At 45.8% G+C, this 17217-nt stretch overlaps 2 protein-coding genes across 2 annotated transcripts in view; both read left to right on the top strand.

The window, feature by feature from the left end:
* Nucleotides 1-3758, top strand: part of HMX2 (H6 family homeobox 2) — a 6406-nt gene extending 2648 nt beyond the window's left edge. The window contains exons 2-3 of the mRNA XM_064716817.1: nt 2063-2343; nt 3007-3758. Of these exons, the coding sequence (XP_064572887.1) occupies nt 2064-2343; nt 3007-3554 (828 nt within the window). The 5' untranslated portion in view covers nt 2063 and the 3' untranslated portion in view covers nt 3555-3758. The remainder of the gene's footprint in view (nt 1-2062; nt 2344-3006) is intronic.
* A 1034-nt stretch (nt 3759-4792) lies between these two features.
* BUB3 (BUB3 mitotic checkpoint protein) lies at nt 4793-16861 on the top strand. The gene is made up of 9 exons (XM_064717165.1): nt 4793-4849; nt 5038-5155; nt 7249-7443; nt 7938-8007; nt 8937-9088; nt 11758-11916; nt 13209-13386; nt 14309-14525; nt 16519-16861. The coding sequence occupies exons 2-9, from the start codon at nt 5147-5149 to the stop codon at nt 16526-16528; spliced, it is 990 nt and encodes a 329-aa protein (XP_064573235.1). The 5' UTR covers nt 4793-4849; nt 5038-5146; the 3' UTR covers nt 16529-16861.
* Nucleotides 16862-17217: the final 356 nt, after the last annotated feature.

Genomic DNA, 17217 nt, shown 5'->3' with positions numbered 1-17217 from the left:
CGAGGGATGGCAGCGCTCGGGGGCTCTCCCAGCTCGGGCAGGTCCCCAGGACGGCTTTTGGCCCCGGGAGGGGTGTGGGGTCTGGGTGCGGGGCCAGCCGGGGCGGCAGAGCGGGATGAAGGACGATTTCTTAAATTGTATTTCAGTGCGGGGTCTTTCCGGGTTAATGAGCTGACATCATGATTAAAGCTGACCATTTGTAATGTGTCGCGACCCTGTTGAAAAGCACTGAAAAGGTTAATGTGGTAAAACAGGACAGCACCTGCCCCTCAGAGGGAGAGGAGGAGCTGGAACACTTTTCCTAATCAATTAGTCCATTAATGAGTCTATCAAGTAGTTAAGTAGTTAAAGATTATGCCGCTGGTCTGGGTAACAGTCGTCATCTCGCTATACCTAATTATATTATAAGTACTTTATTCAATATACCGGACATAATATGGTGACTCGGAGTTAATGAAAATGTCATTTTAAAACGTCTTGACATTTGTCTCTATTGATTTGTATATTTCCATCTCATTCTTTGCTTTCCTCTATTTGATTTTCCTTTTTCTTTTTTTTTTGTTTTTTTAATTTTTGGATGGGGGGGTATATTTCTGGAGAGAGGGAATCAACAGCTGGAGCTCGCAGAGACCCCCGCCCCACCCCGCTCGGGCAACCCGGGGTTAAAAACCCGGTGCCAAGGCCAAGGACATTGCACCTGGACACGGATGCGACCAAACCCAGCAGGATTTCCGAGCTGCAGCAGCGCTTCCCACTCGCTCCCCTCCGCGGGAGCCTCCCCGGCCGGGGATGGCGGCGGGCTCGGGGGCAGCCCGACCCACGGACACGGGTGTCCGCAGGGAGGAGGGCCCAGGGAGGGAGCGCATCCCTTTGGAGAGGGGGCAGCGGGGAAATGGAGGCGGAGAGGGCGGCAGGGTCTGCCCGGGGCTGGGGTCGTGGGGCAATGCGGGGACCAGGCTGGTGCTTTCCACACCGGCCCCGTTACCGGGGCTCCTTCCTGAGCCTTCCAGGGCGATGCCACGGCGGTGGGAGGGACGGCCCAGCTCCCGGTGCCAGGCAGCCGTCGGGGCTCGGTCTCCACCGGGTACCTCCGGGGGGAAAGCGGCTCCAGGCCCCAACACCGCGGCCTGGGGAGCTTCTGGGACTCCGTCTGCGCTAAGGAAGGTGCTGGGTCCTGGTGGGTCCTTGCCCTCGGCCCCGCGTTCCCTTTGGGACAGGCGGGACACAGCAGCTGCCACCTGCGGGTGTCGCCTCCGAGGGCAGGAGCTGCGGCGGCTGTGATTTATTCCCAGCCCGAGGGGAAGAGCCCCTGAGAGCTGACAAAGTTTATTTGGAAATGCAGCGGCACGTACCCTCCCTCCCTGCTCCCCACGGCTTCCAGGCCCTGGGATCCAAACGCGGGAGGCATTTCGTGGGACATTTGTCACCGGCTGCAGCACAGCAGCGCAAATCCCGGATTCTGGAAGGTTTCCCAGCGCTGCCGAGCAGGCAACACACACCGTGACAGGTTTTTTCCCTCGTTTAATGAGGAGCGGGGTAAAGATGCCCGGATATGCACAAGGTGTTCATCCCGACACCCCCCGGGCGGCATGAGCCATTCAGCCCACGTCGCTGCCGCCCACTCGAGGCGGAGGGCAGGAGGGATGGCGGGCGGCCAGCATCCCTCCTCCGGGGCCGCGGGGTCAGCCTAGCCCCCGGGGACAGCGGCGAGTCCCCGCCGGGGGTTCCCCCCTCCAGCTCCGGCGCACCCCCCCGTGCCTCCCCATTCCCGGAGCCCGCGGCTTTCCAAACTTTCCGTGTCCGCCGCCGCCGTGATTGGCGCGGCGGAGGCCACCTCCATGCAAATGAAGCCCCGCCGCCCGGCGCCCGCAGATCAATAGGGACGCGGGGGAAGGAGCATGCATTCCGCCTGCCTCGGCGCGGGGAGAGCCGGCCGCCGCACGCCCCCAGCGCCCCCCGAAACTGCCCCCACCGACGGCTCCCGGCTGGCTGCCGGGGCACCCCCTCCCGCGCAGCCCCTCTAAAGCGACGGCTTCCCTCCTCTGCTTTCTTATGAACCCAGGATGAGCAGCAAAGAAGAGCCGAGCAAGTGCTGTCCGGCGGCTGCTCCCATCTCCAGTTTCACCATCCAGTCCATCCTGGGCAGCGGCAGCGCCGAGCCCCCCCGGGAAGCCGCAGACAGAGCGCCCGCCTGGCCCGCCCGCGCCCGGACCCTGTCCCTGTCCTCGGAGGACGAGGAGCCGGAGGAGAGCTGGAAGCACCGCGGCTGCTTCTGCCCCGAGGCTCAGGGCCCCGCCGAGGCGTGCCGCAAGCACCAGCCCCCCCTCAGCTTCACCTGTCTCGGTGAGTAGCGCACGGATGGGACGGGGCGGACGGGAAGGGCGGCGGGTCCGGCCCCCGCCGGGAAGAGGGAGGCGGGAGCACGCCGCACCGTCTCTGCTCTCGGGGCACGGAGTGTTTGCGCCGTCCGTGGGGGAAGCGGGGAGGAAGGAATTCCAGGAAAAATTGGGTGTTTTTTAAAAAAAATCTTTTCCATCCCATCCGGCGTTGATTTCCCCGAGGGATGCGGCGCGATGGATAACGCTCGTTTTCTTAGATTCTGATTACAGCGCTCGGGCAGAGGGAAGAACGGTGTTTATTTATTTATAGCTTTTAGCATTATTTCTGAATAAACGGTCTGTGAAATGCCATGCTATAAAGCAAAATTTGCCGGCTCGTGTCGGATAGGAAGATTGGTACTCAGCTGTTTTCACTGTGGCACGCACACCCACCTGTCCGTCCGTCCGTCCATCCATCCATCCATCCATCCATCCATCGGGGGCACAGGGACACCTAGAAGGGGATGGCTTCCCCCGGTGTCGATTGTGTGTTTCCCCGGGGGCAGAGGCGGCGGGTGCCTGCCCGGGGTCTCGCCCCGGTGCTTTTTCCCTGCGGGCCGGGGGTCTCGGCCGTCGGGGGTCCCGGTGCCGGCCGCCGTGCGACCCCCGCGTTGTCGCTCTGTTGCAGGCAGCGCCAAGGCGAGCGGAGCGGCGGCGGCGGGCAGCGGGGAGCGGGGGCCCTTCCTCTCGCCCCCCCAGCAGGACTGTAAGGACGAGAAGGAGAAGCCGCTGGGACCCTCCTCGCCGTCCTGCGGGGAGCGGCAGCGCGACGGCGGGGACCGGCAGGCCGGCGCCGCCAAGAAGAAGACGCGCACGGTGTTCAGCCGCTCGCAGGTCTATCAGCTGGAGTCCACCTTCGACATGAAGCGCTACCTGAGCAGCTCGGAGCGGGCCTGCCTGGCCTCCAGCCTGCAGCTCACCGAGACCCAGGTGAAGACCTGGTTCCAGAACCGCAGGAACAAGTGGAAACGGCAGCTCTCGGCCGAGCTGGAGGCGGCCAACATGGCCCACGCCTCGGCGCAGACTCTGGTGGGGATGCCGCTGGTGTTCAGAGACAATTCCCTCCTGCGAGTGCCGGTGCCCCGGTCCATCGCCTTCCCAGCCCCTCTCTACTACCCCGGCAGCAACCTCTCGGCCTTACCGCTCTACAACCTCTACAACAAGATCGACTACTGAGCCCCGCGCCCCCCGCCCCGTCGGGACCGCACCGGGAGCGGGGCCGGGGCTCCGTGCGGGGCACTCGGGCCGCCCCCATGGAGGGGACACAGCCCCGAAACTGATGGGAGGGACGGGAAAACGGAGAGCTCGGGGCGCCGGGGGCACCCCCGCTCTCCCCTCCTGCCATCCTGTCGCTTGAAAAGAAAAAAAAAATTAATTAAAAAAAGCGTTATTTCAGATCTGTAAATATTTTTAAAGAAAGTAAGAAAGAAAAAAAAATTAAAGCGTTTTAAGCCTCGTTTGTAAATTTGCCACCTCGGTCGCGTGTTCCCGAGGGGGACCGGGGGTGCCCCGCAGCCGGGCCGGGAATGGCCCGGGATCGATGCACGGGAGAGCCAAAACGACTCGTAACGCCGAGGGTTTGTTTTTACGGAATTTTTGCTCTTTATCTCGTTTCGTTTTGCTCCTTATCTCGTTTCCTGCAGGGAATCTCAGCCGGGCCTGACCGTCCGCCCGTGCCGGGGGCTCGCTGCCCTTCTCCCGGCTGGGAGATGAGGGGCAATTCCCGAAAAGTTTCGTTAAACGGGGACTTTTTTTCCTGTTTTTTGAGTGTTTCGGTGGAAGCCGCGGTGATGGGCTCGGTGCTACCGGGGCTGGTTCCTGCTCTCCGCGGGCCGGGCTCGCACTGGGTATCCTCGACGGCTCCACACGGGACACGGCCTCGACGGGTAACCCCAAACCCGTAAATCCCGCGGCAAGGGGCGATTAAACTGCGGAGCCGGGGGTGTAACAGCGACAGCAACGAGGACAGCGAAAAACAAACGCCCGAAAAACAGAGAAATTAAATATCCGAAGGGATAAATAAGGCGTTTTTCAATGCTGGGAAGGAGAACGCGCTCCCCGCGCTCCACAGCCGGTGTTTGAGCCGCAGCCCCGGCGTGGCGGCAGCCGGGCCAGGGAACACAGCCCCGCTCTGTCGCTCCGCCTTTCGGACTTTATTTTTAGGGGTAATAACTCGTATTTCGGGTTTTATCCCTTGGCATCGCTGCAGCCCAGCAGCAGCCTCTCTTTCCGAGCTGTTTCCCCGGGGGCATCTCCCGGGCCCCTCCGTTACCAGCCGGGCCGGGACGGGGAGAAGGCAGCGCTCCCCTCATGGTGCCACTGCCCTGGCAGCGGCGAACTACAGCTCCCGGCATGCCCCGCGGCGGGCTCGCGGCGCACGTCGGGCACGCAGCGCCACGCGCGTTCGAACCGGCCAATCGCGGGGGGCGGGCGGCAGTGCGCGCGCGCGGGCGGCGGCGGTGGCGGCTGAGGTGAGGCCGGGACCGGGACGGGGAATTCGGGACTGGGGGTTCGGGGCTGGGATTGAGGGTTTGGGGTCGGGGATCCGGGACCCTGGGCACAGCCGAACCCTCCCTCCCGGCCGCCTGTTCGTTCCCCGGTGCGGAGCTCTCCCTGCCTGGTTGCCAGGCCTTTCCCTCATTCTCTTCCCTCCCCGCAGCGTTTTCCTCATCCCGGCGCTCCTCACAGGGACCGAGGCCTCGGCGCTGCCCGGACTCCGAAAGCTTTTCCTTGGCGGCCCGTGGAGCAGCGGGAGGAGCTCGTTCAGCATGAAAACGGTACTTTGAGTTTCGTGAATAAAACTTTGAGTTTTGTGAATAAAAGCGCGGGAGGGGATTCCCGAGGCTCTCACCGGAGAGTTCTACTTTGTTCCGACTCCTCCGTCCACCTGGGTGACACCTGTGCCAAGAGGAGCTATAAAAGCACAGATTTCTTGCTTGCTCATTAAAAATTCTCTTTTTTTTTCAATTTTTTTTATTTTTGCCAAACTGAACCCCGTGGTTAAGTCAGAATCATTTCAGCAGCATGTGCTTTCTCTGTAATATTTAAAAGTTTTTTTTCCTCAACATTTTACCAGGACTTTATTGTTTGAGGTGGGTACAGCGTTGTGATTTGGAATCCTGGTTGTGGGTCTGATTTTTTTTTTTCACCATGTGTAAGAGGCAGGATATACTTAAATTCTGACATTATGAACATTGTTCTGGATTAAAAATATCTTTGGGACATCCTTCCAGGATTCTTGTGAGAGTAGCTTTGCCTCCTGGAGTTGCTTTTGGGCTGGTTAATAATTTGTTCCAGGCCTCAAATAATACAGTAACTTGTACCTCAAATCTCATGTTTTGTTATTTGAGCTTTCTGGCACAGTAATAAGCTTGTCCAATTTAATTGTCTCAGTTGTTCTGAATTCCTTTAGGTTTTGTGTCTCTGGACCTGCATCTGAAACACCCTCAGCAGGTGCTGCTGAATTCCAAGTAACATTCCCATGGAAAGATGTGTGGCACAACCTCAAGGCTCTCTTTCCCCAAGTGTTCCCAAAGCAGGGCTAAAAAAGGGGCTCAGAAAGAAGCTTCTCTATTATTAAAAGGGTTTTTTCCCCTTTAACTTCATCCTTCAATAGCAGAAATAGCACTTTATGTTGACACAGTGGGTGGTTTTTTGTGTTTTTGAAGGGTGTCTTAGCAAAGCTCTCACTCAGGAAATCTCTCCAGTGTAGGAATGTTTGTTCCTCACTTTATTGCACAACCTGATGTTGTTTAGCTGCTGACAAGCACTGACCTGGAACCACTGTGCCCTAAATTTGCCCCTTGCCCTATCTGCTCCTTGTTTCCTGATTTATTCTCAGAGATGATTTATTCCTGATTTATTCTCTTACCTTGGCAGTTGTGCATGCAAATATTGTAACAGAGTTACAGAAAATCTGAGCTAATTCAGTGCTCTGCCCCTTTAGCAGAAGGTAAATGTGCTGTGGAGGCCTTGAGAAACCTTGAGGAGAGGCTGTGGTTGTTTTGGTGGTTGTTTTGTGGATGTGTAACCAGCACTTTCTTCTTTCAGAGTGTTTGTAAGGCCTGAGCTGTTTTCCTGGTGAAATTTGCAGTTCATAACTTCTGCTGTCCTTGGAAGTTTTCAACAAACTGGTCCTGGATTGGGAGTGCTGCATTTACCTTTTGATTGAATTGTTGATGTTTTTTCCTGGTCACATCCCAGTTCTCCACATTTCAGCACTTCACAAAACATGACTTTCCTTTCTTTACCTGCTCTTTGGATTCTAAGAGAGGGAGGAAAAAATCTTAAAGCTTTTTGTTGCACATATTTGACAGCACTTGTGGAAGCCTAAAGGTCTGAAAGTTGCACAGTGCCCAAAGCTACATAAAAGATGATCCAGTTGCAATTCTTGGGAGTGTGTGACAGTCACACCAATCCAGGAGCAAACCAACACTTTTTGGAGTTTTCAAATCCCAATTCCTTTCTCCTAATACATATTTTTTAAAGTAACTTCTTGATGTTCACAATAACTTATAAATATTTACTTCAGAAATCCCAGCCACACACTCAGCAGAGTGAGGGAAATACTTTTGTAAGTAACAATAGCTCAGCTTATAGATCACAATAATGATCATAATATTTTTGTGTTGTTCATTCATGTTGCATTTGATATTTAAAAGCTCTCTGTAGAGAAAGGCATTTATTGAGGTTTTGGACAGGGATTGGCATCTTGAGTTTTAGAGTTTGGAGAAATTTGGGTGTTCTGAACCTGTTCTGTGTAAAATCCAGTGAAGTTTTAAGCTGCCTGTCAGAGGGCTCACTCTTGTTCCCTTGCTAGGCCTATGTTCTTGCAGTCATTAAATTTGCATCTGTGCCTTATTGTCTGCAGATGACAGGATCAAACGAGTTCAAGCTCAACCAAACTCCAGATGATGGGATTTCATCAGTGAAGTTTAGTCCAAACACTTCTCAGTTTCTGCTGGTTTCATCCTGGGACACGACTGTGCGGCTCTATGATGTCCCTGCCAACACCATGAGACTCAAATATCAGCATTCAGGAGCTGTCCTGGACTGTGCTTTTTATGTAAGTGTGGGAGGGCTTCTTTAATTATTATTTTACAAAGTAGGAGCAATTGTCAGTCCCTGAAATTAAAGAGGGGCCTACCTGTGGTTTTTTTCACTGAATGTTTTGTCATGTGGCTGATGCTGTGCTGTGGATCAACACTCAGGTTCTCAAATGGTGTCTCCCTTCTGAATTAGTTTTAGCATTATCCTGCATCTAGATGGGACTTAGGTTGGCAGTCATTTAAAATATGAAGAAATGGAAATTATTTGGTCTAGCCTCTGTCTGCCTTTTTAAAATTTATTTTTGTTTTACTTCTAAACTAAAGAAATTCATATTGCTCAAAGCACTTAAACATTTTGTAAAGCTTCTGTCTGTTTAAATCAGACTTTAACACTTGTGTCTGAATTCCTATCTTCCCAAAACTCCTGAAAGCAAGTCCTGTGTTATGAGTTCAGGATGCTGGATGCAGAGCAGCCATGGAAACTTAATAAAGTAAATTTTATGTTTTATAGGATCCTACCCATGCCTGGAGTGGGGGGCTGGATCTGCAACTGAAAATGCACGACTTAAACACGGACCAAGGTGAGCAGATTGAGCTCTGAGTGCTGTCAGCAGCTGGGCTGAGCTTCAGGGTTATGTACTTACATGCACAGAGCATTCTTCATTCAGGCTCTTTAGCTGGGGGATATTGAAGTATCTGCACAATAACCAGTGACCCTAAAAAGGACCACCTAAAACCTGGAAGAATTTGGCATTGCCAGAAGGTTTGGTGGCTGCTTGCAGGGTGCATTGAATTGGTTTTCTGATGATAATCCTGCCCTGCCACAGGCTGCAGGGGCTCACTTAGGGGGAAGTAGCCAAGCTAAACTAAACTGAGCATTTTCTTTTTCAGAGGTTTGTGGTTTGGATGTATTTAGAATGATCTTTCATGGCAGAGGATGTATGGAGCTTTTGCTTTGTCAGTCATGGCCTTGTGTTATAGTTTTTTCTAAGAAAACATTGCTTGAAATTAACAGTTCCAGTGCCTTGTTGGTGCAGAATATGGAACTGCTTTGTCTCACTTTTTTGTGTGTTTTTGTTGTGTTAAGGAGAAAAGCAAATTTCAGCCAGTCACCAGCACCTGCCAATAACCAGGGCTTGACAAATCAGTGTGTGCAGTAATGGTAGCAAAAAGCTCAAATAATTCTGCCATAGCTGACTTCCTACAAGTGTTTTGCTTGTCATTCATGTACACAAGCTTAAGCTGCTTTCTGTGTTAGTGTGTTTGTCAGTGTGATACCAATTGATTCTTTATATCTTTAAAGATCTCTCAGTGACTGCCTAAAATTCTTTAATCCTAAGCTCAAGCTCATGAATTTAAATGTAAAAGTGCTGATCTTTGCAAAAGTTATGCTTCTGAAGGCTGAGCTATCCTTACAGGGACTTCTGGCATCGAAATGCACCTGTAGAGTGTCAGAAAATGCTTTGTGCTGCAGTGGTGTTCTTTTGCAAAATTTTGTGTTTTCTTACAGAAAACCTTGTTGGTGCCCACGATGCTCCTATCAGGTGTGTGGAGTATTGCCCAGAAGTGAATGTCATGGTCACTGGCAGCTGGGACCAAACTGTCAAACTCTGGGATCCCAGAACTCCCTGCAATGCAGGAACCTTCTCCCAGCCTGAAAAGGTGAGTGCAGCATCCCAGGTGCTAAATAATGGGATAATAATTCATCCTGGGACTGGAACACCACTAGGACACTGCCTTGGGCTGAATTTGTGAAGCTATGAGCTAAATTTGTGAGGTTATATTTATTGTTTTTTAAACTATATTTAATGCTTCTTAAATTTTAAACTATTGGTATTCAGAATGTATTGCTATTTTTGGTGAGGCCTTTGAGCTTTCCTCAGTGTTCCTCCATTCTTGGTACTTGTACTGGACCACTTAAAATCTAAAATAAATATGAAGGAAAACCAAGCATCTTGGTTTAATTGTAAAATGCACATTTGATTTCCTTAAATATTAAGATTTTAGGTATATCAGACCTTGGCAGTCTTAAGGTCTGATTGTTTTGGAATGTGCACAGAGAAATATCTCTGTAGGAGATCTTTTTTGTTGCTTGAAATAATATTTTTGATTTTTACTTGTGTTCAAAAAATTGAACAGAATTGCTTGGTTGGTGATTTTCCTGTTTTGTATTAATGCCTTGTAAATTTGGATATTCTCCTAAAGCTGAAATCCTCTGTGCTAATGGGAGACTCAGAGAAATAAGATAAATGGGATGATATTTTCAGCTTTTTTCTAATGGCCACATGATGTGTTAACTTCTCATGCTGCTTACAGAAAGAATTAACAGAAATTCTTGTTTTTTCTTCAGAGACTCCTAAACACAGGCTGGCTTGCTGGATAATTTTACATATGAATTTTTTTTTTTTTTTGCCTGTACCTTTTAAAAATTTTCATTTAGCTCTGTGACATCTTATTGTCAAGTCCTAATTATGAGCCATCATTACCTTCCCTTTGCCCCTAAATAGCTCTTTACTTTTGTTCCAGCAGAGCTGCATCTACTCCTGGCCAGACCTTTGTGCAGAATAAAGTAATTGCATTATTTCTAGTTTTGATTTATAGATGTATGTAGCATGTAAAGAACTGTGATAAATTGCTGACAGAATACCATATAATGGACAGGCACAGTGAATCAAGCTGCTTATTGGTTCAGCAAGGTTCATTATGTCATTTTTTTAATGCTGCCTTTGATGAATGTGTACACCTACTCCACTGCATGACAGCGGTTTCATTTGATTTATGGCTGGGTGCTGGAGAAAGAACACTCAGTGTACAGGTGTGACATCAGTTTGTGAAGAAGATTTAAGATATTTGATGTTCTTTATGCCTTTGTTTCCTTATATGTACACAAACATATTTTATATAGTGTTTATGAATATTTCTGGACTGATTTTTTACATCAATAACAAAAAACTATCCTGTTAAAATGTGTAACTACTGTTGGCTCAAAGTTTTCATACCTTTTTTAGGAGTAATTGGGATCATCAGAAATTTTGGACAACTATTATGTGAATATTTAAGACTTTTCCCATCTTAAAATCTCAGTCTTAAGAGTTCTATAATCACATTTTAGAGAAGAAAGCATGCTGGGTGGATGAGGATTGGTTAAAGAAAGCTTTTTTTATCTTTATGTATACATACACACCTGTCTGCTTAGCTTTTTATTAGAAATTAACTTTTTCAAAATGTGTTTGTAGCAAATGAGGAGAAAACTTGTGTGTGATGTTTCAGTGCAGTGTTACCAGAACCAAGCAGCTTTGGGCTTAATCAGAGAACCACCAAGTGAAACTAAATAAAATCATCCAAGCATTTGCCAAAAGCAAACTGATTCCCTCTGGCAGGATAGCAGATCTCTTACACTTTTAATTCCTCATTTTAGGAGTACCCAGGGTCTGTTTCCTGTGTGTTTGGCTGCATTTGATCACTGGAAAAAGCTCATTCTTGTTTGCTCTTGTTAGGCAGCTGTAGGTAGCTGGATTCCATCTGCTTATGGATCAACAACTTGGAATTCATTCCATGGCACAGGCTTTTTTTGACTGAACCTCTTCCCTTTTTCTTGTATTTTTGTTTTGTTTTAGTTTTTTTTTTTTTTACACATTACAGATGAACTACACCCCAAGCAATAGCTGGAAACAACAATTCATGCACTAAATATTTTCATATGAAATTTGATAAGCCAAATTTTTCCACTGAGCCAAGTTTTGGGATAGAGTTAACATTCCAAGTCATTATCTTATTTTTTTAATATGTCAAGCATATTGCTCTCTTCAAATTCACTTCGTTTTATTAAAGTAAACAAAGTAACGTTAATGATCTCTTGGAAATTTATTTTATTAAGCTCAACTCAAAATATTCAGTTTATAAAGAAAAATACTTGGTTACCAGGTGGAGGAAAACAGAGAAGAAAATGTGTGATGTGGTTTGTAGGACTAAACTGCAGGATCATGAACTGACAGTGGGAATGCAAAACCAATCCAAGATTAATTCCAATATCCAGCACTTCCCCTCCTCTTCCTTTGCATGGGTTTTTCTTTTGCCTTTAATTTTGGTATTTTTAATGCCTGGAATAGTTTTTGAGCTTTTGAATGCTGGATCAGGGTGTTCTCACTAACCAGCTGCACATTCCTGCTGCTTGTCCCAAATTTGGGTTCTAAATGAAATCTGAAGGGAATTCTGTTGCAGAGATGTCACCAGTGGTGTCAGTGCTCATTGCTGACAGCTTATTCTGTCCAAAAAGCAGGAGGTTTCCAGGCTGATATCAGTGTTAAATACTGTAAATATTCTTTTGGAAGGTCTACACCCTGTCAGTGTCTGGGGACAGGCTGATTGTGGGGACAGCAGGCCGGAGGGTGCTGGTGTGGGATTTGAGGAACATGGGCTACGTTCAGCAGCGAAGGGAATCCAGCCTCAAGTACCAGACCCGCTGCATCAGAGCATTCCCCAACAAACAGGTATGGCAGCAATGGCAGCACTCACATTTCTGCCAATATTCTTCAGGAAAATGGGGCTTGATTTTCAAGTTGATTTTTCTATGGGGGTGTGTTTTGTAATCAAACTTTGGGAGGGGAACATTCATTCTTTTAATGCAGCTTAGCAATGTTTGCCAGTGATTTACCAGCATATTGTGTTGTTGTTTTGTTCCTCAAGATTTGGCTCCTTTTTAGAAATAACCTGCTTAATGAATCACAATGCTGACATGTAATTAAAAAAAAAAATCCTTCCCCTCCCCAGTTACAGCAGAAGAGAGAAAGCCAGAATTGGTGGTTCCTAAGCAGCTTTTATGCATTGTAACCCAGGGTTCTTGAACAGTCTGTGAACAGAGGCAGGATTAAAACTGCATAAATGTCATTTATATATTTTTCTTTTTTTTCCTCTCTGAGTCTGTGGCATGCACTGCAGAGCCCTGGATCCATTATCCAGGGGGAATTGTGCAATTCAGGTGCTCCTGCAGCTGTTCTGTGCCAGTTAACGTGGTGTGTCTGTGGTATTTCTTTTTTCAAGGAAAGCAAGAAGATTGGCTTTCTCTGCCAAACTAATTTGTAAGGGAATTTTCCCCTGTACAGAGTGATAGTACAGGAATTGCAGGACCTAGTTACTTGTTCTTGAACTGGCATGAATGCTTTGTCCATTTTCAGTTCTAGTTATAGTAAAACAAGCTGATCTTCCAGATTGTATTGTATGATGGATTTTAAAGAGCCCTGTTATAGCTAGATATCATTGCAATCCTATTTCTGAAAAGATCTATTATGGACTTAACTCAAAAGTGATAATAAAAGCATCTCAGGTTGCTCCAAGTCAGGACTGTAATTAACTGGATAAGTGAACACAACTTGTAATCAAGTTTCACTGAAAATACTATTTCAGCTTGAGTGTTTAGTTGTTAGTATAAAGCTCTGAACTAATTTTAATGTCATGTAATTCTGGAACTAAATAGTCCTGTGAGTATCTCTCATATTTCAGATATTTAGGCCTTGGGGGATAGGTGAGCAAATGCAAGGTGTTCTTATCTCTTGAAATTTTTTTTTCCCCAAAGACAAGCTTGTTTTTCAACCTGCAGAAGTAATTACAAGTCTCATTGTCAGCTTTAAACTACAATGCAATGAGAATCTCTCTTAGAAAGCTTTTTTCCAAGCCTTCCCACTTTCCTAGAACTAGGCTATGAAATAAAATTGTGTTGCAGTCTTTTCTCCAGTTGTAAACTTCTAAAACATGTAGCTCCAATTTTTTTTTTTTTTCCTTTTAGGGTTATGTTTTAAGCTCTATTGAAGGTCGTGTAGCTGTGGAATATTTGGATCCAAGCCCAGAAATCCAGAAGAAGAAATATGCATTCAAATGTCACCGTTTGAAGGAGAATAACATCGAGCAGATTTATCCAGTGAATGCCATTTCTTTCCATAATGTCCACAACACCTTTGCTACAGGTAAATACTCAATTAATTGTAACACTTGTCCCAGTTCCTTTAGTTTTGCTCTAAACAGATCAGCCTTTACTTCATATGCCCTGACTTTTTAAGCATTTAAATTATATTCATGCCACAAGCAAGGTTTTAAAATTATTTGATGCAGTGAGAGTTCTTAACTCTTAATATTTTTTCCCCCAAACACAAGCTTGTATTTGGACTTGCAGATGTGGTGGTGTTTGCAGGAGTCCCAGGACGAGAGAAGAGATGAAAATCTTGACTCCATGTTTCAGAAGGCTGATTTATTATTTTATGATATATATTATATTAAAAGAAAATGATATATTAAAACTATTGTAAAAGAATAGAAGAAATAATTCCATCAGAAGGCTGGCAAGGAATAGAAAAGAATGGAATGGAATCTTGTGACTGCTCACAGCCTCAATACAGGTGGTGTCATTGGTCATCAAGTAAAAACAGTTTCACATGCTGGGTAATCAATTCTCCAAATCACATTCCAAAGCAGCAAAACATGGAAAAGCTGAAGCTTCTCAGGAGAAAAGATCCTAATGAAAGGATTTTTCCTAAAATGTGTCTGTGCCATGCAGATGTAATTACAATTCTCACTGTCAGCTTCAGATGTAATCACAAGTCTCACTGTCAGCTTAAAACTACGATGCAGTGAGAATCTCTCTTAGGAAATGTTTTTCTGCCTTACCACTTCCTTAGAATTTAGAGTGCTGTGAGATAAAACTGTATTGCAGTCTTTTCTGCAGTTAACTGCTTTAACAGGGAGTTTGGGAAATGCTCATTGTCAGGAAAAACACAGGGCTGATTCATTCAGTACAGAGCACAAAGTCATTACGAGTAGTTGCCTTTTTTTTTCTCTTGAGTTTTCTTCTTTCCCTCAATTACAACTTCTCTTTGGAACCCTGCCTGGCAGGCGGCTCTGACGGCTTTGTGAACATCTGGGACCCGTTCAACAAGAAGAGGCTGTGCCAGTTCCACCGCTACCCCACCAGCATCGCCTCGCTGGCCTTCAGCAACGACGGCACCACGCTGGCCATCGCCTCCTCCTACATGTACGAGATGGACGACATCGAGCACCCCGAGGACGGCATCTACATCCGCCAGGTCACCGACGCCGAGACAAAGCCCAAGTGAGTGCCTGCTTCACCTGCACTCCAGGCTCTCCCAGCCTCCAGCCCAAGAGTTATTAATTTTCCTAAATTCATGAATAGTATTATTGATGGGAGGAGATAGCCCTACTGTCAAGCTGCGTTGGGTTTGATGTTATCTCCTTCGCCCAAGCTTTCAATATCCGTAGGTTGATAGACGGCTGATGGATAAAATTGTGCCTGGTTGTTTGGTGGGAGAAGAATGTCAAACTCTTATCCTCTTTCAATAGGTGCTATTATATGAAGCTGTAGAGTTATTGCGAGCTCATTGCTTCAGGAATTGAGTGAAGAATTCAGGAATAATTTATTGGAGTAAATGTTACCGTGTTTGGATATTTAAAACTTGGAATGAATGCAGTCTGTCACGCTGAGTGTGCACCCAGCTGTCAGAGTGAGCAGTGAATTTAGATTCTGTTCTGGGAGGGTTGTGTGAAATCAAGGGAAGGCTCTCTCAGTTCCTGTGTGTTGGAGTTTGCTGCAGCCCTTTGATAACACACTTCTCTGGCGTTGTTGCTGTCAAAACGAGGCAAGCTGATTGATGGAGGTAAAAATTCCTGTTCAGCTTGCTTTGGCATCAATGTTACATAGAAAAATTGCCATCCCACTGCAGAATTGTGCTGCCCTTAATGATGGAGGCACAGGAGCAGTTGGCTTTATTTTCAAATTCCTGTGCTTTATCACTGCTAGGGTTTTTCTCTTCTACTACTCAATCTGTCTTACACCTTCTCAGGTTGTCTCCATTATTAAAAGTGGCTGTGAAAACAGATTCATAAATGATCAAATTTTTTGGGTTTAAAACCTCAAGATCTTTCCCTCCACTCCTTTAAGTGACTTGTCTGTTGCTTTTGTTTTATACCCACAAAGATGAGATATTTATTATTGTACAACTTCCACATCTCTCACTTGGAGATGCTTGTTTTAAAGTAATTTTGATACTCCTAGAAAAATAAAGCCAGAACTATTTTAGTATTTATTTCTGGGAGTTCCTCAAGTGGAAAAATCCAAATATGATAATTAATTTGTTTTAAAAATCAAATTGTACTTGTTACATACATTTATGAGTTGTTTTGTTGTGTTTTTCAAAGTTGATGAAAGAATACTTCCTGCTGTTGGTTTTCTAATAGTAAGAACTACTTTCAGGATTTTTTCTTTTTATTCATTGCTAGTTAGAGTTGCTAATTCTGTAGCTGCTTCATTCTGCTGTACAAGGAGGTTAATCTACAATTAAACAATATTTCCTCTTGGCCCTCCATTATTTTCTGAAACAGATGGTTCATCATTTCCTGGGCTGTTAAACACAGCAAGGTTAAGGTTAGACTCTTGGGAATCAGCTAGTTTGGAATCTTATTAGGCTGTAGAAGGAAAACTAATAAGAATACTCCTTAATATCATTTTGTGACTGTAAACAATTATTTATTAGCAAACAATTGATCCCAGAAGGGCAAATTGTTTGAGTCAGTAATGAGCTGAGAAAAGACAGAGCATATCTGTGGATTTGGAAAATAATTGTAACGTAATTGCAATGCATTTAGACAGGCATCTTTTTGGACCTGTTTCTATCTTTAAATGAATTTCTGCAAACATTAACGAGGTTTATATGCTTTTCTGACATTTACAAGTTGCTTGTGCCAACCTTAGGGCACTAAGAATGATGGGTATATTTGAGTGGTTCAGTAGTGTGAGTCATCTCTGGTTTATTCTAAAAATAAGTTCCTTAGGGCAGAAGACTAATGGCAGTTTCATAGGGATCTCTTTGCATGTTAATTTGAGTCACTATTTCTGCACAATGCATTCTTAGTGCATCAAGATGGTGCCATATTATATAAAGATCACTTTTTTCATCATTAAACTCTTATATTCTGTGTTTTGTGCAAGTCAAAGCTGGCTTTCTGCTTTCCTAGGATGATGAATATTCTATCTGCTAATGATTGCTCTAAATATTCTTCCTAAAACAGAGTTTGTTTATTTATTGCAGGTCCACTTAGGCTGCTGCTGCTGCTCCTTCTCCACAAGAGATGCTCACCTGCTCCTAACCAGGCTCCACTAAAACAAGTGAACAATCTTTGTACTCCTCTTGTTTTTAATTAAGAAATGTTTGTTTGTTTGTTTGTTTATTGGAGTTTGTCTAAATCTGTCATTCCTTGCCTGCTTAAAATGTTAGTGAAACTATTTTCTTTATCTGCTGTCTGGAGCTGAATTATTTCAATCCTGTAGATAACCTTTTAAAAAATTTAGATATTTTGTAGTATCTGATTATGAAAACTTCCACTGCTTTCTTATTTGTTCAATAAATATCTATAGATTTTTTGGAAAATAAATACTTTGTGTAGCAGCCTTTACTGATTTTGAAACAAATGTTGAGACCAAACCCTTAAATTGCAGGAGTTATTGAGTTCTAGATCTTCCTGATGGAAAAATTTCTGAATCTTTAATCTCTTTCCAGTGAGATGAACTGGGAAATAAAAAGATTTTTTTTATTTTGAGTATTACCACTAAAAGCTGTCTCACTCAACTCTGTTTGCAGTGCAGACTCACACTGCTCTCCTGGTAGCTTGTATCAGGTGTTACTACTTAAATATTAATTTTACAGTGAATAGTAAGGAGGGACAGAAGAGCTGAGGCTTGAGGAAGGTGATTGAGCTGGGGGTATTTTGGATTGGAGATTGGATTCATT

The sequence above is a fragment of the Zonotrichia leucophrys genome, chromosome 6, assembly GCF_028769735.1.
Source record: "Zonotrichia leucophrys gambelii isolate GWCS_2022_RI chromosome 6, RI_Zleu_2.0, whole genome shotgun sequence".
Classification (NCBI taxonomy): domain Eukaryota; kingdom Metazoa; phylum Chordata; class Aves; order Passeriformes; family Passerellidae; genus Zonotrichia; species Zonotrichia leucophrys.
Note: the sequence above shows the minus strand (reverse complement) of the source record. Positions and strands in the feature narration are given on the sequence as shown.

Excerpts from the sequence above, each read along its gene's own strand:
- BUB3 (XM_064717165.1), top strand. Across the intron at positions 7,444-7,937 it reads TCCTGGACTGTGCTTTTTAT|GATCCTACCCATGCCTGGAG; the intron begins GTAAGTGTGGGA and ends TATGTTTTATAG. Across the intron at positions 8,008-8,936 it reads CGACTTAAACACGGACCAAG|AAAACCTTGTTGGTGCCCAC; the intron begins GTGAGCAGATTG and ends GTTTTCTTACAG.